The sequence below is a fragment of the Mercenaria mercenaria genome, chromosome 12, assembly GCF_021730395.1.
Source record: "Mercenaria mercenaria strain notata chromosome 12, MADL_Memer_1, whole genome shotgun sequence".
In the NCBI taxonomy this organism is placed as follows: Eukaryota; Metazoa; Mollusca; class Bivalvia; order Venerida; family Veneridae; genus Mercenaria; species Mercenaria mercenaria.
In genome coordinates this window covers 69,173,713-69,196,400 of record NC_069372.1, presented here as the reverse complement: position 1 = coordinate 69,196,400, position 22,688 = coordinate 69,173,713, and the positions used below count along the sequence as shown (strand labels likewise).

At 35.0% G+C, this 22,688-nt stretch overlaps 2 protein-coding genes across 6 annotated transcripts in view; both read left to right on the top strand.

Annotated features, from left to right (window-relative positions):
• Positions 1-22,064, top strand: part of LOC123534010 (kinesin-related protein 4-like) — a 43,841-nt gene extending 21,777 nt beyond the window's left edge. For all 5 annotated transcript variants that reach the window (XM_053520297.1, XM_053520296.1, XM_053520294.1 and 2 more), the window contains one exon: positions 21,565-22,064. In XM_053520297.1, the coding sequence (XP_053376272.1) occupies positions 21,565-21,915 (351 nt within the window). In that variant the 3' untranslated portion in view covers positions 21,916-22,064. The remainder of the gene's footprint in view (positions 1-21,564) is intronic.
• Positions 7,440-15,710, top strand: LOC123534011 (uncharacterized). Its single transcript, XM_045316042.2, has 2 exons — positions 7,440-8,462; positions 9,236-15,710. Exon 2 carries the CDS (start codon positions 9,237-9,239, stop codon positions 11,340-11,342), a length of 2,106 nt encoding a protein of 701 aa, XP_045171977.2. The 5' UTR covers positions 7,440-8,462; position 9,236; the 3' UTR covers positions 11,343-15,710.
• Positions 22,065-22,688: the final 624 nt, after the last annotated feature.

The following is a 22,688-nucleotide window of genomic DNA, read 5'->3' as shown; positions in this document are numbered from 1 at the left end:
CCACTTGGATTATTGCTGCACGATTTGGGGTAATTGCAACAGGGATTCAATGGAAAAAATTACAAAATTTCAAAAAAGAGCAGCTTGAATCATCCTTGATAAATGTTTTGATTTTCCATCTGAAGATTTGTTTAAAGAGCTGAACTGGATGAAATTCTATGAACGACTGCATTATAAGAAAGCAATTTTAGTCTTTAAATCAATTAACAATCTTAGTCCATCCTATCTTCAAAGTAAATTTAAATTTGTACATAATCTTTACATTAATTTAAGATCAGAATCAAATAAATTTCTTGAAGTACCTAAACCAAACTTAGAACTGTACAGAAAATCCCTTGAATACACGGGACCAAAGATCTGGAACTCATTACCTCTTGAAGTGAAAAATTCTAACAGTCTTGAGCAGTTCAAAAGATCCAATTTAACAAACTGGAAAATGAACAACATAACATATGCTTAGAATGTTGTAATCATGCTATTGTCAAATTTGTATTTGAAATCTATTTGTAAATATTGTATATAATTTTGAGGCCCACTTGGAAGATTGGGCTTGCCTAATAGTGTTGCCTCAATAAATAAAGTCATTATTATTATTATCATTATTATTATTATTATTATTACTAAATAGATTTAAATTCAAACTGTTCCAGATTATTAGCCACATGATATGACACATGGTGAATTACTTTTGCAGAAATGTTTCATGAGTAATTTTCCTTTTATACTTATTATGTCTCCCACCACACAGTGGTGTGGGAGATATATTGATTTACTCCAGTCTGTGTGTGTGTCTGTCTGTCACAAAGCTTGTCCGCGCTCTAAGTCGAACATTTCTTATCAGATTTTCACCAAACTTAAACAAAATGTGTTTGACTATAAAACCTCGGCCAAGTTCGATAACTAGCCAAATCGGTTCAGGCATATTGGAGTTATGGCCCTTGTATTACCAAAAAACGGCCTTTTTACTCTTGTCCGCACTCTTAGTTGAACATTTCTCATCCGATCTTCACCAAACATGAACAAAATGTGTTTGACCATGAGACCTCGGTCAAGTTTGATAACTAGCCAAATTGGTCCAAGCATTTTAGAGTTACGGCCCTTGAATTACCGAAAAATCCACCTTTTTACTCTTGTCCGCTCTCTAAGTCGAACATTTCTCATCCTGTCTTCACCAAACTTGAACAAAATGTGTTTGGCCATAAGACCTTAGTCAAGTTCGATAACTAGCCAAATGCGCATAGGCACTTCTGATTTATGGCCCTTGAATTACTGATTGGATCCACTCGTCTAGACCATCTAATTGGATCTACTTGTCTAAACCATCTAGGGAAACTAGACATTTTTCATAGGGGCAGTTGTGGGAGACATGGATTTTCTCAAAAGCATCTCTAGTTTAATGTTTTGATACACTTTATACATTACTATACGCCCGTTTCAAAAACTGGACGTCTTATGGGAATGCCCCTGGCGGGCAGCATCCACAGGCTTTGTACGGAGCATATCTTCTTTATGCATGGAGGGATTTTGATGAAACTTGGCACAATTGTTCACCATCATGAGGCGGAGTGTCATGTGCAAGAACCAGGTCCCTAGATCTAAGGTCAAGGTCACACAACAACAGAATTAAAATTCAATTTGCAGATACAGGTGCTAGTGTAAAGAAATTTGCTATGACGGGGGTATATTATGACATTCTGGCACTCTAGTTGCTTTATACATTTGACACAGACTTTTAAAGCAGTGTCCAATATTTTCACCCACATTGGATTCATTAAACACTCCAGTGATAGCTCCAGCTTATCCAGGTCCAGGCTGGATAGTGAACCTAGAAATAGTCATAGGCACTGTCTCCTGTGATAGGTTTTGTCTTCTTGATCTACATGAAACATTGTTAGCAGGGTTGCCAGCAGTCTTGAAAAGTCAGGGAAATTGGTTTCTTTTTCAAGGTCAGGGAATTGTCAGGGACTTTTAAAATTTGGTCAGTGAAAAATGAAAATCCTGGAAAGTCAGGGAAAAGTCAGGGAAAAATGATTTCAAAGCTCGAAGAAGTTAATCATTTTAAACTTTTGTGGCTATGGCAGTCTTCAAGCATTAAATTTAAGTAATTAAAAACAAAGTTTAATGAAGTAATACTTTATTATGCATTTAATTTGTTTAAAACCCCCATTTTTCTTTAAACACTGATTTTGCTTGAAGACTGAAAGGCTTTGCAACCCTTGCCTCCAGAGCTAACTAACATTTTTTTGTTATTTTGTAGGAAAGTGACACATGAAGAGAGCCTACAACTAACATTATTCTAATACACTTTTTTTGTTGTAGGTACTCCAGGTGTTTTCTGTTTGTTAAATATCATAACATACACATCTAAGTACATTGTTGACGGCATGTATTATAAACAAGTTACTATTTCAGGCACTTCCCTACTAGCATGACAAACTAACCAACTAACCTTGTTATTATCAATGCTTTATTGTTATGCCACTAGGAAACTATTGAGAGATCTTGGGTTTTGAGAGAGATTTTTTGCCAGTAGGATTCCAATAGTCTTGCTACTACAGTATTAGTCATGATGCTTTATTGTTTTTGCCACAGTGACTAGGACACTGTATATTAAGAGATCTTGGATTTTGAGAGTGATGCTTTGTCAATATAATTCCAATGGTCTTGCTATTAGTCATGGTGTTTTATTGTTTTTGCCTCTAGGAAACTGTATAATAACAGATCTTGGATTTTTGAGAATGATATTTTGCTAATACTAGCAGGGTTCCAATGGTCTTGTTATTAACCATACTTTATTGTTTTTACTATGAGGAAAGTGTACCTTATTAAAAGATGTTAGATTTTTGATAGTTACATGTCTTGCAAAGATGCCTTTGATATGTATCTCTTAAAATTAGGTTTCACTGACCAATAGTCATAATTATGTTTCATTGACTTGACCACCAAACAGTCATACAAGAAAGAAAACCATGTTTATTATCATTGTGTTTGATGTTTATGTTTAATATATTGGAAAATAAATACAAAACATTTGGAAAAAAAATAATGGGAGGATTGGACGGCTATAGGGGAGGTCAGGAGGCCATTTAAATGTTTGGCGGTTTTGGTCAGTGAAAAACATGAATTGGTCAGGGAAAAGTCAGGGAATTTTATTCACCCAGAGTGCTGGCAACCCTGGTTAGAATGTTTGTCTATATGAAATATTTGAATCTGGGTCATCAATGGATAAAAACCAGGTCATTAGGTCAAATCATAGGAAGATAGTTTAGAAAACTTACTATCACTTCAGTTGAATGTAGGCATTTGCAGACTGGGTCACCTTGGTGTTAAATCTATCACTCGGTCATATAGAAAAACTGGGTCACCTTGGTGTAAAATCTATCACTCGGTCATATAGAAAAACTGGGTCACCTTGGTGTAAAATCTATCACTAGGTCAAATAGAAAAACTGGGTCAACTTGGTGTAAAATCTATCACTACAGTAGGTCAAATAGAAAAATTGGGTCACCTTGGTGTAAAACCTATCACTAGGTCAAATAAAAAAACTGGGTCACCTTGGTGTAAAATCTATCACTAGGTCAAATAAAGAAACTGGGTCACCTTGGTGTAAAATCTATCATTAGGTCAAATAGAAAAACTGGGTCACCTTGGTGTAAAATCTACCACTAGGTCCAATAGAAAAACTGGGTCACCTTGGTGTAAAATCTACCACTAGGTCCAATAGAAAAACTGGGTCACCTTGGTGTAAAATCTACCACTAGGTCCAATAGAAAAACTGGGTCATCTTGGTGTAAAATCTACCACTTGGTCCAATAGAAAAAAACTGGGTCACCTTGGTGTAAAATCTATCACTAGGTCAAATAGAAAAACTGAGCCACCTTGGTGTAAAATCTACCACTAGGTCCAATAGAAAAACTGGGTCATCTTGGTGTAAAATCTACCACTAGGTCCAATAGAAAAACTGGGTCACCTTGGTGTAAAATCTATCACTAGGTCAAATAGAAAAACTGAGTCTCTTTGGTGTAAAATCTATCTCTAGGTCAAATAGAAAAAGATTCCGATTGGAAATACACATTTTTGAATGGGTCTTCATAAAAACATTTCTTGACTATCTATTTTCATACTACATTGTTTAAACAATAACTTCCATGATACAGTTTATGATGATATGATGGTCAAGGGCAAACAGTTATTGTCAGGTGAGCAACTCTGAGGGTAATCATGGAACTGCTAATATTTAGAAAACAAAACCATAACTGCTTTTGGATGCTAATTTTTCCTAAGTGGTTCTATGGAATATGGAAAATGTTCTATATTTAATCTGCATGCCATTTTTGTGACCCCCCCCCCCCCCCATGAGTGGTAGGGGCATATAGATTTATAGATTTGGTCTTGTCTGTGCGTCCGTCTGAAGTTCGTGACGCGCCCAGCTCAAAAAGTATTTGGTATAAATTGATGAAACCTTGCATGAGTCTTTATCATGATATGAACTTGTGCACCTCCTATTTTTCATCTGGCTACCCCCCTATTTCCAGAGTTATGGCCCTTGAAATAGTCAAAAATGCACATTTTCACCTTGTGACACGCCTAGCTCAAAAAGGATTCGATGAAGATTCATGAAACCTTGCATGAGTCTTTATCATGATATGAACTTGCGCACCTCTTATTTTTCATTTGGGTCTGTCCCCTATTTTCAGAGTTGTGGCCCCTGAAATAGTCAAAAATGCACATTTTTACCTTGTGTCGCTCCTAGCTCAAAAGGTATTTAATATAAATTTATTAAACCTTGCATAAATCTTTATCATGATATGAACTTGCGCACCTTCTATTTTTCATCTGGGTAAGCCCCCTACATCCAGAGTTATGGCCCCTGAAATAGTAAAAAATGCACATTTTCACCTTGTGATGTGCCTAACTCAAAAAGTATTTAATATAAATTGATTAAACCTTGCATGAGTCTTTACCATGATAAGAACTTGAGCCCCTCTTATTTTTCATCTGGGTCAGCCCCCTATATCCAGAGTTACGGCCCCTGAAATAGTAAAAAAATGCACATTTTCACCTTGTAACACGCCTAACTCAAAAAGTATATAATATAAGTTGATTAAACCTTGCACGAGTCTTTATCATGATATGAACTTGAGCACCTCCTATTTTTTGTCTGCCTCCGCCCCCTATTTTCAGAGTTATGGCCCCTGAAATAGTGAAAAATGCACATTTTCACCTTGTGATGCACCCAGCTCAAAAAGTATATGATATAAATGGATGAAAACTTGCATGAGTCTTTATCATGATATGAACTTGTACACCTCTCATTTTTTGGCTGGCTCCTTTCCCTATTTTTAAAGTCATGGCCCCTGAAATATTAAAAAAAAAATGCATATTTCATATTTTCACCTAATCTTGTGCCTAGCTGAAAAAGTATTTGATGTAAATTCATGAAACCTTGCTAGAGTCTTTATCATAATGTTATCTTACACACTTGGCATTCTTCTTGAGAATCTTAGCGCTTATTAAAGAGTTATGGCCCTTGAAATAGCCAAAATAGTGGATTTTTTGTTTGTGATGCTCATAGCTCAAAAAATATATAGCCTAGAATAATGAATCCTTTTCATAAAATGTTTGTTTAGGCTATACCCCATTAAGACTGCAAACATTTGAATTATTTCCCCTTATTTGTGACAAATATACCAGTGGGGGGCACTGTGCACCCTGTGTCCTACAGACAAATTCTAGTTCAAAGTAATTTGACAGAAGAATTTCTTCAATGGCTGTTGAACAAAAATTAGGTGATTGATATAAGGCTACTGTGGGCCTGTTGTTTTCAGGTTTTTTACATTGTTGATTTAAGATATGGCTTCACTTTGGTTTCCTTGTTGCAATTAGGCTTCAAACAATGGAGTTTCAATCCTGTATCATTGTGGTTAGGTTTTTTTAATTCAATTGATTGCCAAACCATAGATACTTTAAAGTTAATTTGTTAACAAATATTAAGTAACTGACTTCTGAAATTTGTCAAGTGAATTTTCAGTTTCAGTTAGAGTTCATTTTCCACACTGGAACATTTCCTCAATATTAATACAGTTAAGCTTGTGGAAGTTAGGACTTGTCAGATGAAAGTTACCATTTTCCTCAAATGACTTCTTCTCCAGAAATATCTGATCTTGAAACTTTCCCAAGTGGTAGGGATTGTATGCTGTGGCTTTTGTCTTTTGATCTACCAATTCATAATTAGGATGAACAATTGAATTTCTTCTGTTTAATATACAAATGTCAATATAAAATGGATATCTGGCATTTTAGAAATTAGAAAATAAGGCGTAAAAAAAAGAATTGTTTGTTTCCGGTATCCTGACCTACCCTACATTTTTGGACTGACTCTAGATATTAATGTTTTAATGGCTTCAGAGAAATTTTTTTCAACTTTTTAACAAAAATTTGCAAAACTGCACTTTTTATTCTTTAAACATGGCCAGAGATGTTAAAAATCAGCTTACTTATGCTCTAAAGGCATAAACCCTTTATTTGTATTCATTTTTGACACAAAAATAATTTCTGAAAAGTTGCACTTAATGAAAAAATCCCTCCAAAAATTTACTAACCTTAGTACCTACCCTAATGTTTTTTTAGCATGTTACCGGAATTTTTTTTTTTTTACACCGCAAAATAAAAGGCTGACTATCTTCTATATTTCAAAAACTTCCCAGACTCCTACGAAACTGGTTTTTACCATAATTACAACAAAACTATAATTATAATTCTGATGTCAGTAGGTTTGTACCAAAGACCACATATTTCACTGAATTGAAGTTTTAACAAGTTCTTGAGGACTATAACTACTGTAAGAAGATTGGCTACGTCACTTTCACTTTTAATTTCCTGTGATTTATCTATGAGGGATGTTTAAGATGTTATATGCAATTTCCAGTGTGCCACAATTTTATGAGCTATATATAATTTTAACAATTTTTTTCGTTTTAAATAATTCAAAATAATAACATTAAATGAGCATGGCTGTTAGAGTGATGGGGCCAGTTTAATGTTTTGCTGCCACCCCCACCCCTCCTAACCAACCCCCTCGACCTTTGGCAAAATACTGACCCTCACTTCAAAGAGTTCAATGAGTGATGATAATATTTCAAAGTTTACATAACCTTTTCTATGATATCAATATCTTTATTGATCAAGACACATTATTTTGGCAGAACAAAATATTCGCCTGAAAAAAGCTTAAATCCTAAGTACAAGGATCATGTGGTGGCCATAGAAAGTCCTCCAATTTTCAGTGTTGTTATAACTTCTGATCCTTTAGGATCATGGAGTTCATTCAATATCTATGTAATAGAATTCCCAAGAAGCTGGTGCTGGGGGGTGCGGGGCTGTTGCACTTTCCATTACCTCTCTCTAACACACTCATTCAACTTGCATTCTGTGCTTCAAAAGGGTCTTATTACAGATTTATTAACTACCACCACAGCAATTCTTTTGTGCTGTGTGATGGCCATGAAAAGTCTTCTAGGGCCTTGATAGCCAAGTGGTTAGGGTCGCTGACTTCAAATCACTTGCACCTCACCAATGTGAGTTTGAGCTTTACTTAACATGTTGAATTCTTCATGTGAGGAAGCCATCCAGCTGGCTTACAGGTAGGTGGTTCAAACCAGGTGCTTAGCCATGATGAAATAATGCCCAGAGGTGCACATGAGGTCTTCCTTAAGCATTTTAAGCTTGAAAGTTGCCATTTGACTCATATTTATGTCAGTGTGATGTTAAACCAAAAGCAAGTAAAAAATCTCTCAGTACTTTGATTCAGTGTTGTTATATTTTCTGGTTCTTTGGGACCATGGAGTTCTTTCAATATCCATGTAATAGAATTCTGTATAACCTGTTGCTAGGGGCGTTAAACATGTTGCACTTTCCGTTACCTCTTACAAACAGACTCACACAAACCGGAATACAATGCTATTATTTTGCTTGTTTGCATTCTCATGCTGCCAAAGGACCTTACTACAGATTTTATTGACATCCCAGTGATGGTATCTATAGAGACAAAGTGTTGGGTATTAGATCATCCAAAATATTCACCAGACTATAAAGCTTCATGTGAATGTTTCTTGTCCAAAAAACAAAAATCTATCCTTGCCAGAAAAGTTTAGTCTTCTGAAAGCATGACTTCATCTATAAACACACTTGATTCAGCAGTAGGCAAGACACCCAGTCCAGAAAGTAGAAAATACTTTCAAAACTGTATGTACAGGCAAAAGGAGGCTTACTCAAACACTTACTATGAATTTAAAATGAATTTTTACAATTTGAAACACCCCTTGTATGACTTGCCTGTAACATAGTTTCATAAGGTTAAGGTAATTGTTCAGCCTTATTTATTCTGCACATTTTGTAGAACTTGACGGAAACTTTTACAGCCCGGTATTGGAATATCAGGTTTCTTCTTGTCAATCTCAAAAGTAAGTGTACACACTGAATTAAAGTTGTATTTTGTTTTTTTCAAATGTGTAATAATCACATTTTTTGTTAACATTATCTGTAGTTATAAACATTACTTTATTGAAAATACTACAATCCTGGGTGTTAAAATGTTTTATTTATATTTATATTGGCGCTCGGGTATACAGTTAGATTACTAGGTCATACGTGTTTACACGTTTTCAAACCAAAATTTCTCTACATACAAAATGACCTTTCTACTTTTTGATTGTTGTGTTTTAGCGTAAGTTCACGTTTTTCTTATACAAGACGCACTAAAAGATGGAACCCTGAGTTAAGGCTACAAAATGTAATCTTTAATGTTTACAATCATGATGTTTACAAAAACGAACTGTACATGCATATTTCTTTATGAAGAACATATTCTGTTGTTAAATACAAATGAATGTAATTAACCTTTACCATGCTAAAAATGGACTGGTCCATCATTCAATTTTGGCAGTACCATTGCTATTATTTAATGGGGTGTTCACTGAAAATTTACTGACTGAATATAGTGAACAGTGCAGACCGTAATCAGCCTGCAGAGCAGGCTGATCTTGGTCTGCACTGATCGCAAAGGCAGAATCACTTGCCGCCAGCAAGCTAAGGTTAAATGATTTTTTTATGTTATATCTGCTTTCCACAAACACATGTCCAAAGTCTAGCATCATAAAATTAATGTGTTAAATGTTTACTAAAGATTTATATGTATAACATGTTGGTTATTGAGCTTTATTTTAAATGATTTCAGAATGTCTCAAGCTCCTGGTCATTCCGAAAGTTTATCATTGAAATTATCAGAAGTACTCAGTGATATTGGTGTGGATGAGAAAACAGTACTGAAGAGGAGAAGGATGTTGTTGTTGAAGGAATCTACATATAAGATTAAGAAGATACTAACAGGAGTCAACCACTCCACATATTACTTTGGAAGTCAGGTGGAAGGTTCAACAACTCCAGGACTAAAGTCAGACTTGGATATACTCTTAAGCCGAGATGACATGAACGTGATACAGGACTGGAGTATGTGGCAACCAGGCGTGAAGAATCTTTTAATGGTCAATGATGAAACTACTTCACCTGGCTACTGTCTTCTCCAGTTGCTGAAAGCTGATGAACCTTCTCCTTGCACCTGTAATTACCATAGGACACATGAAGATCTTCTTGCTGATGGAAGAGGAAGAACACTTATGAAAAACATTGTTAAGCCTAAAAATGGTTCAGTTGTAAATGGTCCAGCAACAACATATCCAGGAAAAAATAATTCCTCAGCTTTTGATAAAGTTGTAGCCTGTCAATGTAAATCGTGGCCTAAAGAAGCCCAACTCTGGTTATCACAGCAAGGCATAGGAGGGTGGCCTACGGACGAAGTGAGGAGATACTGTGAGACTACAGGGTGTTTTGTTGTACCAGTAGGCAGTAAGCAGGGTAGGAATAAACAACTTGAATGGAGAATATCTACTTCAAGAGCTGAAAGATGTCTCATGTTCAGTTTAAACATCACACAAATAAGATGTTACATCTTGATGAAGATGATTCTTAAAACATTCATCAGTCCGCAGTGTGAAGCTGCCATTTCTAGTTTCATGTGTAAAACTGTTTTATTTCATTGTATACACACTACACATTTAAATCAATGGCAGGAGCACAATTTACTTGCATGTTTAAAATATTGCTTGCTGTCTTTGCAGGACTGTGTTAGACAACTAAATTGTCCACATTTCATAATACCTGAAAACAACTTGATGGCTGGAAGAATTTCTTATCCAGTCCAGCAACAGCTTCTTGCAATTCTCAAATCTATCATACAATGTGAAATTTGGGCATTAATAGATATTCCTATTGATGACCTTGGCATGAGACTTCAGCAGAAGATGAACAGGTTACCAGTGTACCCATGTGGTTGTTATTACCATTCCTCAGCTGATATGTCATCTAAGGCTTTAGGATTTTTTATATATGATTTTTTCTATTCGGTACGGTTAACATATTCCATAATAATCAGACTTGCGAGAACATGTAGAATGGTACCTTTTCTGCTTTTAAACTCAATATCCATTTTGGTTAAAATATATAGCTCATCAGAATGTGATACACCGCAGAAATCAGTGTGCAAACTTTTGACTCGGCAGGTTTGCTCTTCCCTTGGATCTGTGATGGCATCTACAGACATTGATGCCAGTAGTTCCATATCCCACATGGCACTTGCTTGGTTTTCAGCAGGATTGAACTCTGATGTGTCATCTAGCAGGCTGAAACTTGCATCTGCATTATACTGTGCAGGAGAAACAGAAAAAACAGAGTATGTTCTTGGTATTGTTGAAGAAAAGTTTGACTTGGATGTTGTTACCCCTGTGTGTGCGTGCTGTGACAGTTTAAAGACCATAAAACCACGATTTGTCAGTAAATGTAAAACAGGCAATGAAGAACTTATAAAAGATATTGCAGCTTTTTGTGTTGTGTTTATGCGTTGTGAAATCAACTCTGTCCCCAAAGAATTACGATATGAAATGTTTAGATCTACACAAGAAGACTTGCTAGAGAGGAATGAAAAAGATAACTGGATGGACTGTGCTGTGGTTGATTCACTCCCTTACCTTTACTTCCTACAGTACAAGACTTACAAACATCTTCAGAGAGGAGCAGATCAACAGCGAGCTCTTTTAAACCTTGCCACTACCATTGATACCGATAAAAACCTCAATCACAGAGAAACAGCGCTGAATTTACTGGGACAATGCTTGGAACAGGAGAACAGATATGATGCTGCTCTCTGCTGCTATACAAAGTCTCGCAATATACGTACAAGAAACAATGCTGCAAACTATCATATATGTAAACTGTTGAGTACATTTTAATTCAGCAGAAGGATGACATGAGAAAACAGACAAAGCATGATATTGCAACAACAGACAAAGCATGATATTGCAACAACAGACAAAGCTTGATATTGCAACAACAGACAAAGCATGATATTGCAACAACAGACAAAGCATGATATTGCAACAACAGACAGACTGGGAAACGTTAAGCTTCTTGACGAACTACCTTCACATTTACTGACACAGAGCATACAAATATATTTTACAGTAAAATTATTAATAACAGTGTTTTAACAGTAAATACAAATATATTTTACAGTAAAATTATTAATAACAGTGTTTTAACAGTAAATACAAATATATTTTACAGTAAAATTATTACAAACAGTATTTTAACCCTTCATTGAAATGTACATTTATGTATTGACTAAGATCTTTTAAATCACAAAGTGATAATTGAAAAAGTTAATGAATAGTTGTAAAATAAGAAGTGAACAATGGCAGTGATTATTTATGAAAATACTGTAACAGTTGTAGCCTGTGAAAGATGTAGAAAAGCTATTTTGTTTGTCATACAGTACATATTGTAAGAAATTTATCTGTACATTATACTTGTAAAATGTAAACCTAATAGTTGCAGTTACTATAATTGTCTTTTGTTGATTTTTTCTTCCACAATTCTATCCTTCATAAACTACCAAGCCAATTTCAACCAGATTTCACAGAAATGTTTCTTGAGTGAACCTCTTGCCAATTCTTTCAAATCTAGGTGACCTGTGCAAGTGTAGTTTTCATGGCCTGAGAAATTGCTTGATCAGTTTTAAAATAAATAAAAGAAATATTTCTAGATTTACTGCTATCAAATTCCTTTCATCAGATGTAAAAAAAAATAGTTTCCGGTAACATGCTCAAAAAAATTAGGGTAGGTTACTAAGGTTTTTTTTTTTTTTAAATACGACTTTTTGGAAATTATTTTTGTGTCAAAAAATGAATACAAATAAGGGAGTTATGTCTTTAGAGTATCAGTAAGTTGATTTGTGACCATGTTTAAAGCATACAAAGTGCAGTTTTGCAACTTTTTGTTAAAAAGGTGAAAAAAATTCTCCAAGGCCATAAAAACATTTAGGGTCGGGTCAGAAATTTAGAGTCACACTGGCACAATTTAGGTCATACAGCAACCTTTCAAGCTTTTTAGCTCACCTAGCTCAAAGTGCTCAAGGTGAGCTATTGTGATCGCTCACCATCCGTCTTCTGTCCACACTTTCCTTTAAACAACATCTAAACCATCTGGCCAATTTTGATGAAACTTCACAGGGATGTTTCTTGGATAGTCTTCTTTAAAAAAATTTCAAAGAACTGAATTCCATACAGAACTCTGGTTGCCATGGCAACCGAAAGAAAAAACTTTAGAAATCTTCTTTTCCAAAACCGCAAGGCGTAGAGCTTTGATATTTGGCCTGTGACATCTCTAATAGTCCTCTATGAAGATTGTTCAAATTATGCCCCTGGGGTGAAAAGAGGCCCCACCCCGGGGGTCCTAAGTTTTACATAGACATATAGGAAAAAACTTTAAAAGTCTTCTTGTCTGAAACCACAAGACCTAAGCCTTTGATATTTGGTATGTAGCATTGCCTTGTGGTCCTCTACCAAGATTGTTCAAATTATTACCCTGGGATGAAAAGAGGCCCCACCCCGGGGGTCCCAAGTTTTACATAGACTTATATAGGAAAAAACTTCTTGTCTGAAACTGCAAGGCCTATGCTGTTGATATTTGGTATGTTGCATTGCCTAGTGGCTCTCTAACAAGATTGTTCAAATTATGCCCCTGGGGTGGAAAGAGGCCCCACCCCGGGGATAAGGTGTTATATGACTGATATAAGAAAAAATACTTAAAAATTATCTGATTATATTTCCTAGACTTTTTAGCTCACCTGAGTAATGCTTATGGTGAGCTATTGTGATCATGCTGTGTCCATTGTGCATCCGTCCGTCGTCAACAGTTGTTTAAAAGACATCTCCTCCAAAACCACTGAATGGATTTTGATGGAACTTGGCATGGATGTTCCTTGGATGGTCCTCTACCAGAGTTGTTCAAACGGTTCCGCTTTGTTGCACATAGGGGACGCCAGAGCTAAAAATAGAAAAATCTTCAAATGACATCTCTTCTTAAACTGATGATACAGTCTTGAAATAATTTTTCATAAATGGTCCTTATGTGACCCTCTACCAAGATTGTACTGAATTGTCAAAAAACATGGCTGCCAGGGGGTGTAGTCACTTTTCTCTATATGTATATAGTGGAAATTTAAAAAATGTTCTTGTGTGAAATTGCTAGCCCGATTTAAGAATAATTTTACACAAATGATCCTTGTGTGACCCTCTACAAAGAATATTCAGATTATTTTGATTTGTCAAAAAACATGGCCACCAGAGGGCGTGGTCACTTTTCCCTATATGTATATAGTTGAAATTAAAAAATTTTATGTGAAACTGCTAGCCTGATTTTAAAACAATTTTATTCAAATGGTTCTTGTGTAACCCTCTACCAAGATTGTTCAAATTATTCCGATTCATCAAAAAACATGGCTGCCAGGGGGCGTGGTCACTTTTCCCTTTATGTTTTAGTAGAAACTTAAAAATTCTTATTGTATAAAACTGCTAGCCTAATTTTAAAATAATTTCACATAAATGGTTCTTGTGTGACTCTCTACCAAGATTGTTCAAATTATTCTGATTCATCAAAAAACATGGCTGCCTGAGGGCATGGTCACTTTTCATCAACAATTTCTTTAAACAACATCTCCAAAACCACTGAATGCATTTTGATGAAACTTTACAGAAATGATCTCTGGGTAACCCTCTTTCAAATTTGTTCAAATGGTTCCAATTCTTGTTCATTGAACATACGGGTCTTTTTTATTGAAAATAGGTTTTCAGCTATCAGACTTTAAAAATTCTTTTCTCTAGAGCTTTGATATTTGGCATGTGAAATAAGGTTTGACTCTGTAACATACTTGTCCAAATTATTGCCCTAAGGTTAAAAAAAAAATGGCTATGCCCCTGTGTCTGAAATGTACTTACTATAGGTTTATATATAAGAAACTTTGAAAATCTTCTCTAAATCAAAAAAAGCTAGAGCCTTGATATTTGGAGTGTGATATCAGATTTGTAAGGTCTACCAGAATTGTTCAAATTATTGCCCTAGGTTAAACAATGTGTGTAACATGTATATAATATAGGCTAACATAGAAGAAACCTAACTCTTTACTTATACATACTCACTTGAAGCCTTGTACACAGGTGAGCGCTTTAGGATCAATGACCCTCTTGTTAATTATAATTACCTGATGACCCAAAGTAGGGGTCACTTGACTGTGACCTTGACCTACTGACCTACTTTCTTGATATTTTAGCATCAGTTTGACATTTGAAACATGTAGCTCATATTACTCGGGTGAGCGATCCAGGGTCATCATGACCCTCTTGTCATCAACAATTTCTTTAAACAACATCTCTTCCAAAACCACTTAATTGATTTTGATGGAACTTTACACAAATGATCTCTGGGTAGCCCTCTTTCAAATTTGTTCAAATGGTTCCGGTTCATTGAACATATGGGTCTTTTTGGTTTAAAATAGGTTTTCAGCTATCAGACTCTCTAGAACTTCGATATTTGGCAGGTGATATAAGGGTTTGACTGTTTACCATACTTGTCCAAATTATTGCCCTCAGGTCAAAAATGGCCAACCCGCTTTGTGTGACATGTACGTACTATAGGCTTATACATAAGAGACTTTGAAAATCTTCTTGTCTGAATCAATAATAGCTAGAGCCTTGACATTTGGCATGTGATATCAGAGTTGTACTGTCTGCTGTCTACTCTTAATTGTTCAAATTATTGCCGTAGGTTCCAAAATGTGTGTGACATGTATATAATATATAGTAAAGGCCATTTATGAAAAAAGGGGGAAAAACTCGCAAAGAATTGATTTTTGGTGAAGGCATTATACAATATGTATGTAACAGCATACTAAAAGTATAGAATGTTATCATGGTGCAAAATGCATTTTTTGGGGTAAAAAGTTTAAAAATATAATTGAAACTGTGAATTTCTGGAATCGGCCCATAATGATGTCAATATTTTTATTAAGAAATCGTAATTTTGCATGGTAGTAGGCAGTTATAACACAAAAAAAATAAGTTCATGACTACTTTAAAAAAAATCCAAGATGGCCACCAAAATCCAAGATGACCGCCATTAAATTCTCATTACACAGGAAACCCGTTTAAGTATTTCACAAAGTTCAAATAGTGTGGAAAATGACCAGCATCATAGAAGATACACACATTTTATTTCAAAACACACGAACTTCAGTCTTAAACAAATTCAAGATGGCTTTTCAATTCCAAAATGGCCGCCATAGGGTCATTTAGACAATACAGACCCCGAATAAGAAAATGGCGCTAAAAATGGTTTGATTGAAAATATTTTTCTTGCATCAAACATGACCCCCATTTTTTCTGATTTTTATTCAGCACTGACAAAATTCGTCAGGAGAATGTAAGATACAGACATTTAAAGAAGGTCCCGATGTGTGCTGCAGCCATTGGAAATACGACAATTTTATATAGAATAACAGCTATTTAGTGTGCTGTAACATACAAGGGTACATTGGTAAAAATTGAAATCTGGCCAGATGAGGATGGGAAAGGTTTACTTTGGCTAGAATTTGGTAGAAGATGACAAATTTATTGCAATTTTGCTTTAAATATTGATAAACACAAAAAGGCCACATTTTGAATGTATTTGTGTGTATGCACAGTATTTTTTCTCAAAATTGCACTTTGGTATCCTAACGATTGCTAATTTGTAGTAGTTAGAGGTACAGTTGAACATATTTTACAGTTTAAATGTGTAATTTGCCCTGACAGTGTAGCAGATCACAGTAGAAAATGACAAAACAGGGCAAAAGTAGGCTACAGTTATGATAACTGATTGAAAATTATGTTGTGACAGCTATTTTGCCAAAATTTGACGAGTTGTCACATGTTACTGAAATTGCCATAAAACCTTAGAAATTGTTGGTATAAACTAAAACCTTGTATTTAAGTTGTTTGTACATTTCAAATGAAACTGGCACAATCTTAGAAAAAAAGTTTTTCTTATAGCATACAGACACTTGATAGGAAAATGGTCAAAAATCGTAGTCGCATAATGGCGGATTCACATAGTCATCATTTTTTGCTCTTTAAGAACTATTTTCCTTATTTTATTTGCAAATTTTGCTGAAATCAAATGACAGATCTATGCTTGACATGTAGGTAGCATTTTCATAATAAAATAATAACACTACAGAATGTGTCATGTTGACTTAGATCATACACTACCACTATAGGGATCTCATTGTGTAGCTAATTTTGCAGTTTGTGTGTTTGACTGAAAATATTTTTTCTGCATCAGGCATGACCCCTGCTTTCCTTCTTCATTTTATTCAGTATTGACAATATTCTGCAAGAAAATATAAGTTACAGACATTTAAAATAGGTCCTGATGTGCGCTGCCATCATTGGGAATATGTGAATTTTATAAAGAATAAAAAAAGAACAGCTATTAAGTGTGTCATAACCTTTAACAAAACATTAACTGAATACATTTTACTAAAGTACGGTTCACAATAGCATAGAAATCTATATCATAACAACACTTCCACATACCATATGTAAATATCAGGATACGAGTTATATTACACATGAAAATGCTTACGCCTTTAGAATCTTGAACAAGTAACGGGCCTAATGGCTATGGTGGCTGTTCTATGTTGTAACGTAGAGCTGGTGAGACCATATACAGTACCTTATAAATATTTTTTCTCTGGCTACCTCGCCTAAATGATTCATGACTATAATGATTTCAGGGATCAGGCGAATCACTCAATGTTTCAAACTAATAATCTTCAACTAATGATAATCAGCTCAAACTCCTATAGGCTGGCAATACTGTGTTTGACTTTTTTTTGAAGTTCCTGTCAGCCAATGTCTTTGAATCGACTACATATGAGTGTCCTTTCGCATAGATGTTCAGCCGGTGTTCTCTTACATGAAGCTGCAACTCAGTATAATTGCCCTAACTCCTTGATGCTCAGCACTTATATGCTATAAAATATAGCATTAAAATGACCCTAAGGCTTCGGCTGTACTTCGCCGATAACGTTGAACCTCGTTCTCTTACTGACTCAGAAGATTACCAAGCCAAACGTCTCCGTCTCAGATTTCTGATGATCAGCCTGTATTTGCTATCATCTATCCCGTAAAGGTTTAATTTCTATGCGCTGGCCTTTACGCTCGAAACTTAGTTACAATACTGCAACTATTCTTTAGTCTCAAACGTCTATTTTATATAATTTATCTGCCCTGACAGTGTAGCTGCAACAACTCTTTTTTCAAGCTACCGAGATATATTATAAGTTGATTCCTTGATGTGTGGCTACAAAACGATTTCATTGTAATTCATCTTCTTATCTATACCCTAGCACAGGTGTGCTTTGACTGGTGCTATTAATGAAACTTGTTTCTGGTTGGTCCAAATTCGAACATATTTTACATTGAATACACAAGTACTTGATCTAACAAATGTTTAGTTCTCTTTTACTATATGATTGTATTTAACATAATGTGTGATGCTGAGATCAAGCTATGACTGTTATTAACCCAAGTCGTTCAAAGGTTATAACAAACTAAATAGCTGTTCGTCTTTATACTATACAAGATTGACATATTTCCAATGGCTGCAGCACACATCCGGACGAATTTAGAATGTCTGTAACTTACATTTTCTTGAAGAAAATTATCAGTGCGGAATAAATATCAAAAGAAAAGTGGGGGTTATGTTTGATGCAAGAAAAATATTTTTAGTCAAACACACAAATTGCAAAATCAGCTGAAAATGAGACCCCAGATTGCAGTGGTGGTGTATGATATAAGTTTCCATGGCAAATTCTGTCATGTTATTATTTCTTTGTGAAAATGCTACCTACATGTCAAGCATAGATCTTTCATGTCATTTCAGAAAAATAAATGCAAAATCTAAGGAAAATAGCTCTACAGAGCAAAAAAAAGGGGGGCAGAAAAAGGCTGAGGACTTTTTGAATCTACCATATTTTTCGTGCCCCATTTTCCTTTTTAATGAAAAAGAAAATTAACTGAAAACACCTTTTCCTTAAAACCATGATTATCAGATTGGAAATGATCTTACTAAGAAAGAAAAGTACCCATCCTCATATATTTTGTTAATAAATAAGGAAGTTATCGCTGCTTTACGACAATTTCTACTGCCGAATGACTCGGCAGTTTTATCTGTATACTTCACTATTGCCCCGTATTGAATCTGCTGGCAGTATGTTATTCATCTTAGGTCAACTGCATACGGTTACTAACAATAACTAGCTTATTATATGTAAAACCAATGATATGAGACAATTTCACATAAAATCAACGAAAATTCTGGTTTAAATGTCGTTTTATGGCGGCCATATTGGATTTAGGACGCCATTTTGTTTTCTTCTAAATTTCTAATTAGTTTACATTTTGCACAATATAGTATTATAATGTAGTGCCAAAGTTGGACCTCCTTAGATGCATAAATCTGTTGTTATGAGCCGATTCCAGAAATCCACAGTTTCATTAATATTTTAAACATTTTAACCCCAAAAATAGACATTTTGCATCATGATACTTTTCTAAACTTTTTATATGTTGTTGCATACATCTTGTATAATACTTACATAAAAAATCAATTCTTTGCGAGTTTTTTCCTTTATTTGGCATTTTGGTCATAAATGGCCTTTACTAATAGGCTAACATAGAAGAAACCTAACTATGTACTTGTACCATTACGTTAAACAAACACACTTGAAGCCTTGTACACAGGTGAGCACTTTAGGGTCAAGGACCCTCTTGTTTGATAAATACTACTGACTGCATTGGAATGAAACTAATAGGATTGATAAGTATCAAGTCAAGTTGGACATATTACATTTAGCATGTTTTTCATCAACTGGTTTTGGAAGAGTTATGGTTCTTTGAAAAAAAAGCTTACTATCATTTCTTCCCAAATGCTATTACATTTACACAGAATGTGTATGTCTATAAAATCTTGTACAAGATTATTAGAAAAGTAACTCCAGAATTGTGTGCCCTTGATTTATCAGAATCACCACTTTTCACTATGTTTATGCTTTAGTACCTTCATATTTACAAGAATGTGTTCTTTCTTGTTCTGATTTTGTTCAGAATAGACAGTTATGTTCAGTTACATCCTTGAATTATAAAACAAGAGCACCACAATGCAGAGCAATATATACGCCCAAAGGTATGACCTTTGACCCCCAAGTTTAACCTTGACCTTGAAGAGAGCCATCCGAAACATGCGCTATGCACGTTGTCTCGATGTGGTGAACATTTGTGCCAAGTTTCTTTAAAATCCTTCAAGCAGTTCGAGAGTTACAGAGCGGACACGAAACAACGTCATATGACCTTTGACCTCTAAGTGTGACCTTGACCTTGAAATGAGACATCCGTAACATGCGCTCTGCATGTCGTCTCGATATGGTGAATATTTGTGTCAAATTTCTTTGAAATGCTTCAAGGGGTTCAAGAGTTATAGAGTGGACATGAAATTGCTAACGAACGGACAGACAAACAGACAGACGGACACCGGCATCATAACATAATACGTCCCTTCAGGCATATAAAAATGCCATATTAAACTCAAGTCTCTAGCACCATGATTTCTCAAAAAATCCTTATCATGTTTATGGTCAAGAGGGCCAATCTAATGATTAACAACTTGTGTTCTTTTGATTTTGCAATTATTTCTAAGAAACATTTATGTGCAGTGTAAACTCTTGTATTACTACACAACTTGGTATGTGTATTCACATTCTAGTGTGTTTTACGTAGGTTGGGTCTTTGTGAACTTGACCAGTATTAAGAGCAAATTAAGGCTTGGCGCAAAACTATTGTATCTTGTTCTTTATTTATATACACTTAACAATAGTTTTGCACCAAGCCCTCGCTGAATGTTACCCAGATGAGTGATAAAGGGTCACAATGGCCCTTCCTTTTTGCTTTTCTTGACTAGTTATGGTTGCACACAACATTCTATTATCTTTTAAACCCCAAGTTGGAAAATTCCTAGGAAATCTTTCCCCAACACAACTTTGAAAATTAGCTCTCCTCCCAGTAGTAATTGACAGTGCATTTGTCTTTGACCTGGTGTGACCAGGGACCAGTTTTGTGTGCGACACGCTATCTCACTGAAGAAAATATTTGTAAAGTAAAAAAAAAATGTTACAGGAAGGATGCACACATGTATTATAGCATCAGTGCATATGCACTCACGTCTAATAACTGTGAATCTGAGTGCAAGTGGACTCCACTAAAAGTAGAGGGAGGATATTTCCTATTTCTAGGAGGGGAGGAGAAAATTTCCTGTTAAACCTGGTATTTTTTTCATTTACCTAAGGTCACAAATATGGCTTCCTATTTGTATTATACAGAATTTCAGTTACAGTGGTAGAAATGCAGGTATGCCAACTTGTCCCTGAAAGTTTAAAATGAGTAGAAAGTCTATATGCTATGCGTCTAATATCTCCATGAATTGAAATTGATACGTAGCATTATATATCAAGTATAAACTTCAGAGTCTTAAGCCCTGACAGGTCTTTTAAGAGTTAGGTCCATGTCTCGGAGTAGAAAGTTCGAACATCACCAAATCATAGAAAGAAAGAATTGTTTTACATGAAAATTAAACAGCATATAAAACATTTATATTATTCTACAAAACCATTGTCAATTTACTCATATATATATTGAATTTCGGAAAGGGACTGCATGAAGGGGCCACACTTCTGGACAGTTCGCCTTTAAAAACTCACCGTTTTTAAAAAGCTGTTACATGTCTTTGTTTTGATGCATTTGCAACAATGTACGAGTGCTTAAACTTTACATAACTTGGTTAAACATCGTTTTTTTGACAATTGTTTACTTTTATTTCTTTACAAATGGCATTCTTTTTTAAAGGGGGACAACTCTTTTAGAATATTTCAAGTATCCAATTCTATGGGACAGAACAGTAAAGATGTATTGGACAGTTAGTTTGTTTATAAAGATGTTGTTAATGTTTACTAAATATTTCTGTGGTTTTGTGACATACTGCTAAACCTTAAAATACTTTTACTGTTGCTCTATTTTATTACAGGTTCTGTACAAGGGTAGACAACTTCTGTCATTCTGTTTCCACAATCCTGGATTGTCAAGACCAAATGAACAGTCAGCCAGTATAATTCAAAATGTATCTATAAAACCCAGTCCAGTTAAACAGTTCACTGAACAAGGCACTCAAGTCATGGATTCTGAACTTCCAAAGTTATCATCTCAGATGACAGAAGTTGACAACAGGCTGAGCTCTTTGCTGTCAAATTGTGTAGTGCAGCTGTTGACAGAACAAGATTTTGTATCTTGTAATGATCTGCCAGATAATTTCTGGACTGAGGATTTCTCAAAAGTGAGATTACAGAAGGACATCTGGGATACTGTTGATGCCTGGTAATCTCTTGCGAACTATTCAAAAGTGTAAAACGTAACACGTTTTTTTCAGTTCTCATTAATTTTCATATCATGTAGGAAATACACGGGACTGCTTTTTACAATCATTTTATGATTTAATTCCCTGAATGCATTAAAAAACTTTTAAAAGTATTCAGGTGAAGTTTTAAACATTCCTTACCAGAAAGGCTTTCAACTGGTTTTATGTATTCCCTTAAAACTGAATAAAAAGAAGTATTTGACAATCATGAGAGGAAACATTCATTCTAGATTACTTTAGCTTTCATTTGAATCTGCTTGATCACAGTATGGATGTCTGCTGTTTTTATCCCACGGAGACACTGATTTGACGGGTAATGATTTCAGGAAGTTGTCTGTTACTGATTATGTTAAAGGGTAAAAGTGCTAGATAAATAAAAGGTAGAGGTGCTAGATAAATAAAATACTGGTTAAAGTGCCTCAGAATATACCTCAAAGTTATAAAAGACATTTGTCCTCCAGCTGGGATTCATGTAAGGAAGTTGTCAGTTACTTGTATATTTTTTTTTTGCAGATTTTATCTTTATATAATGGTTTCAGTTTTGTTTGTATGTGTTTTACACTATCTTTTAACAGTATTTCATTACAAAAATGAATAGCAGTGTGTTATCATAAGCGGTGCTTTTTGATTCTGTACCAGTAACTGACAACTTCACTACATGAATCAGAGGTGGATGATGAACTGCTTAAGACATGTTCTTCTGTCAGGTCATCATAGAAAATATTCATTTCACAGTT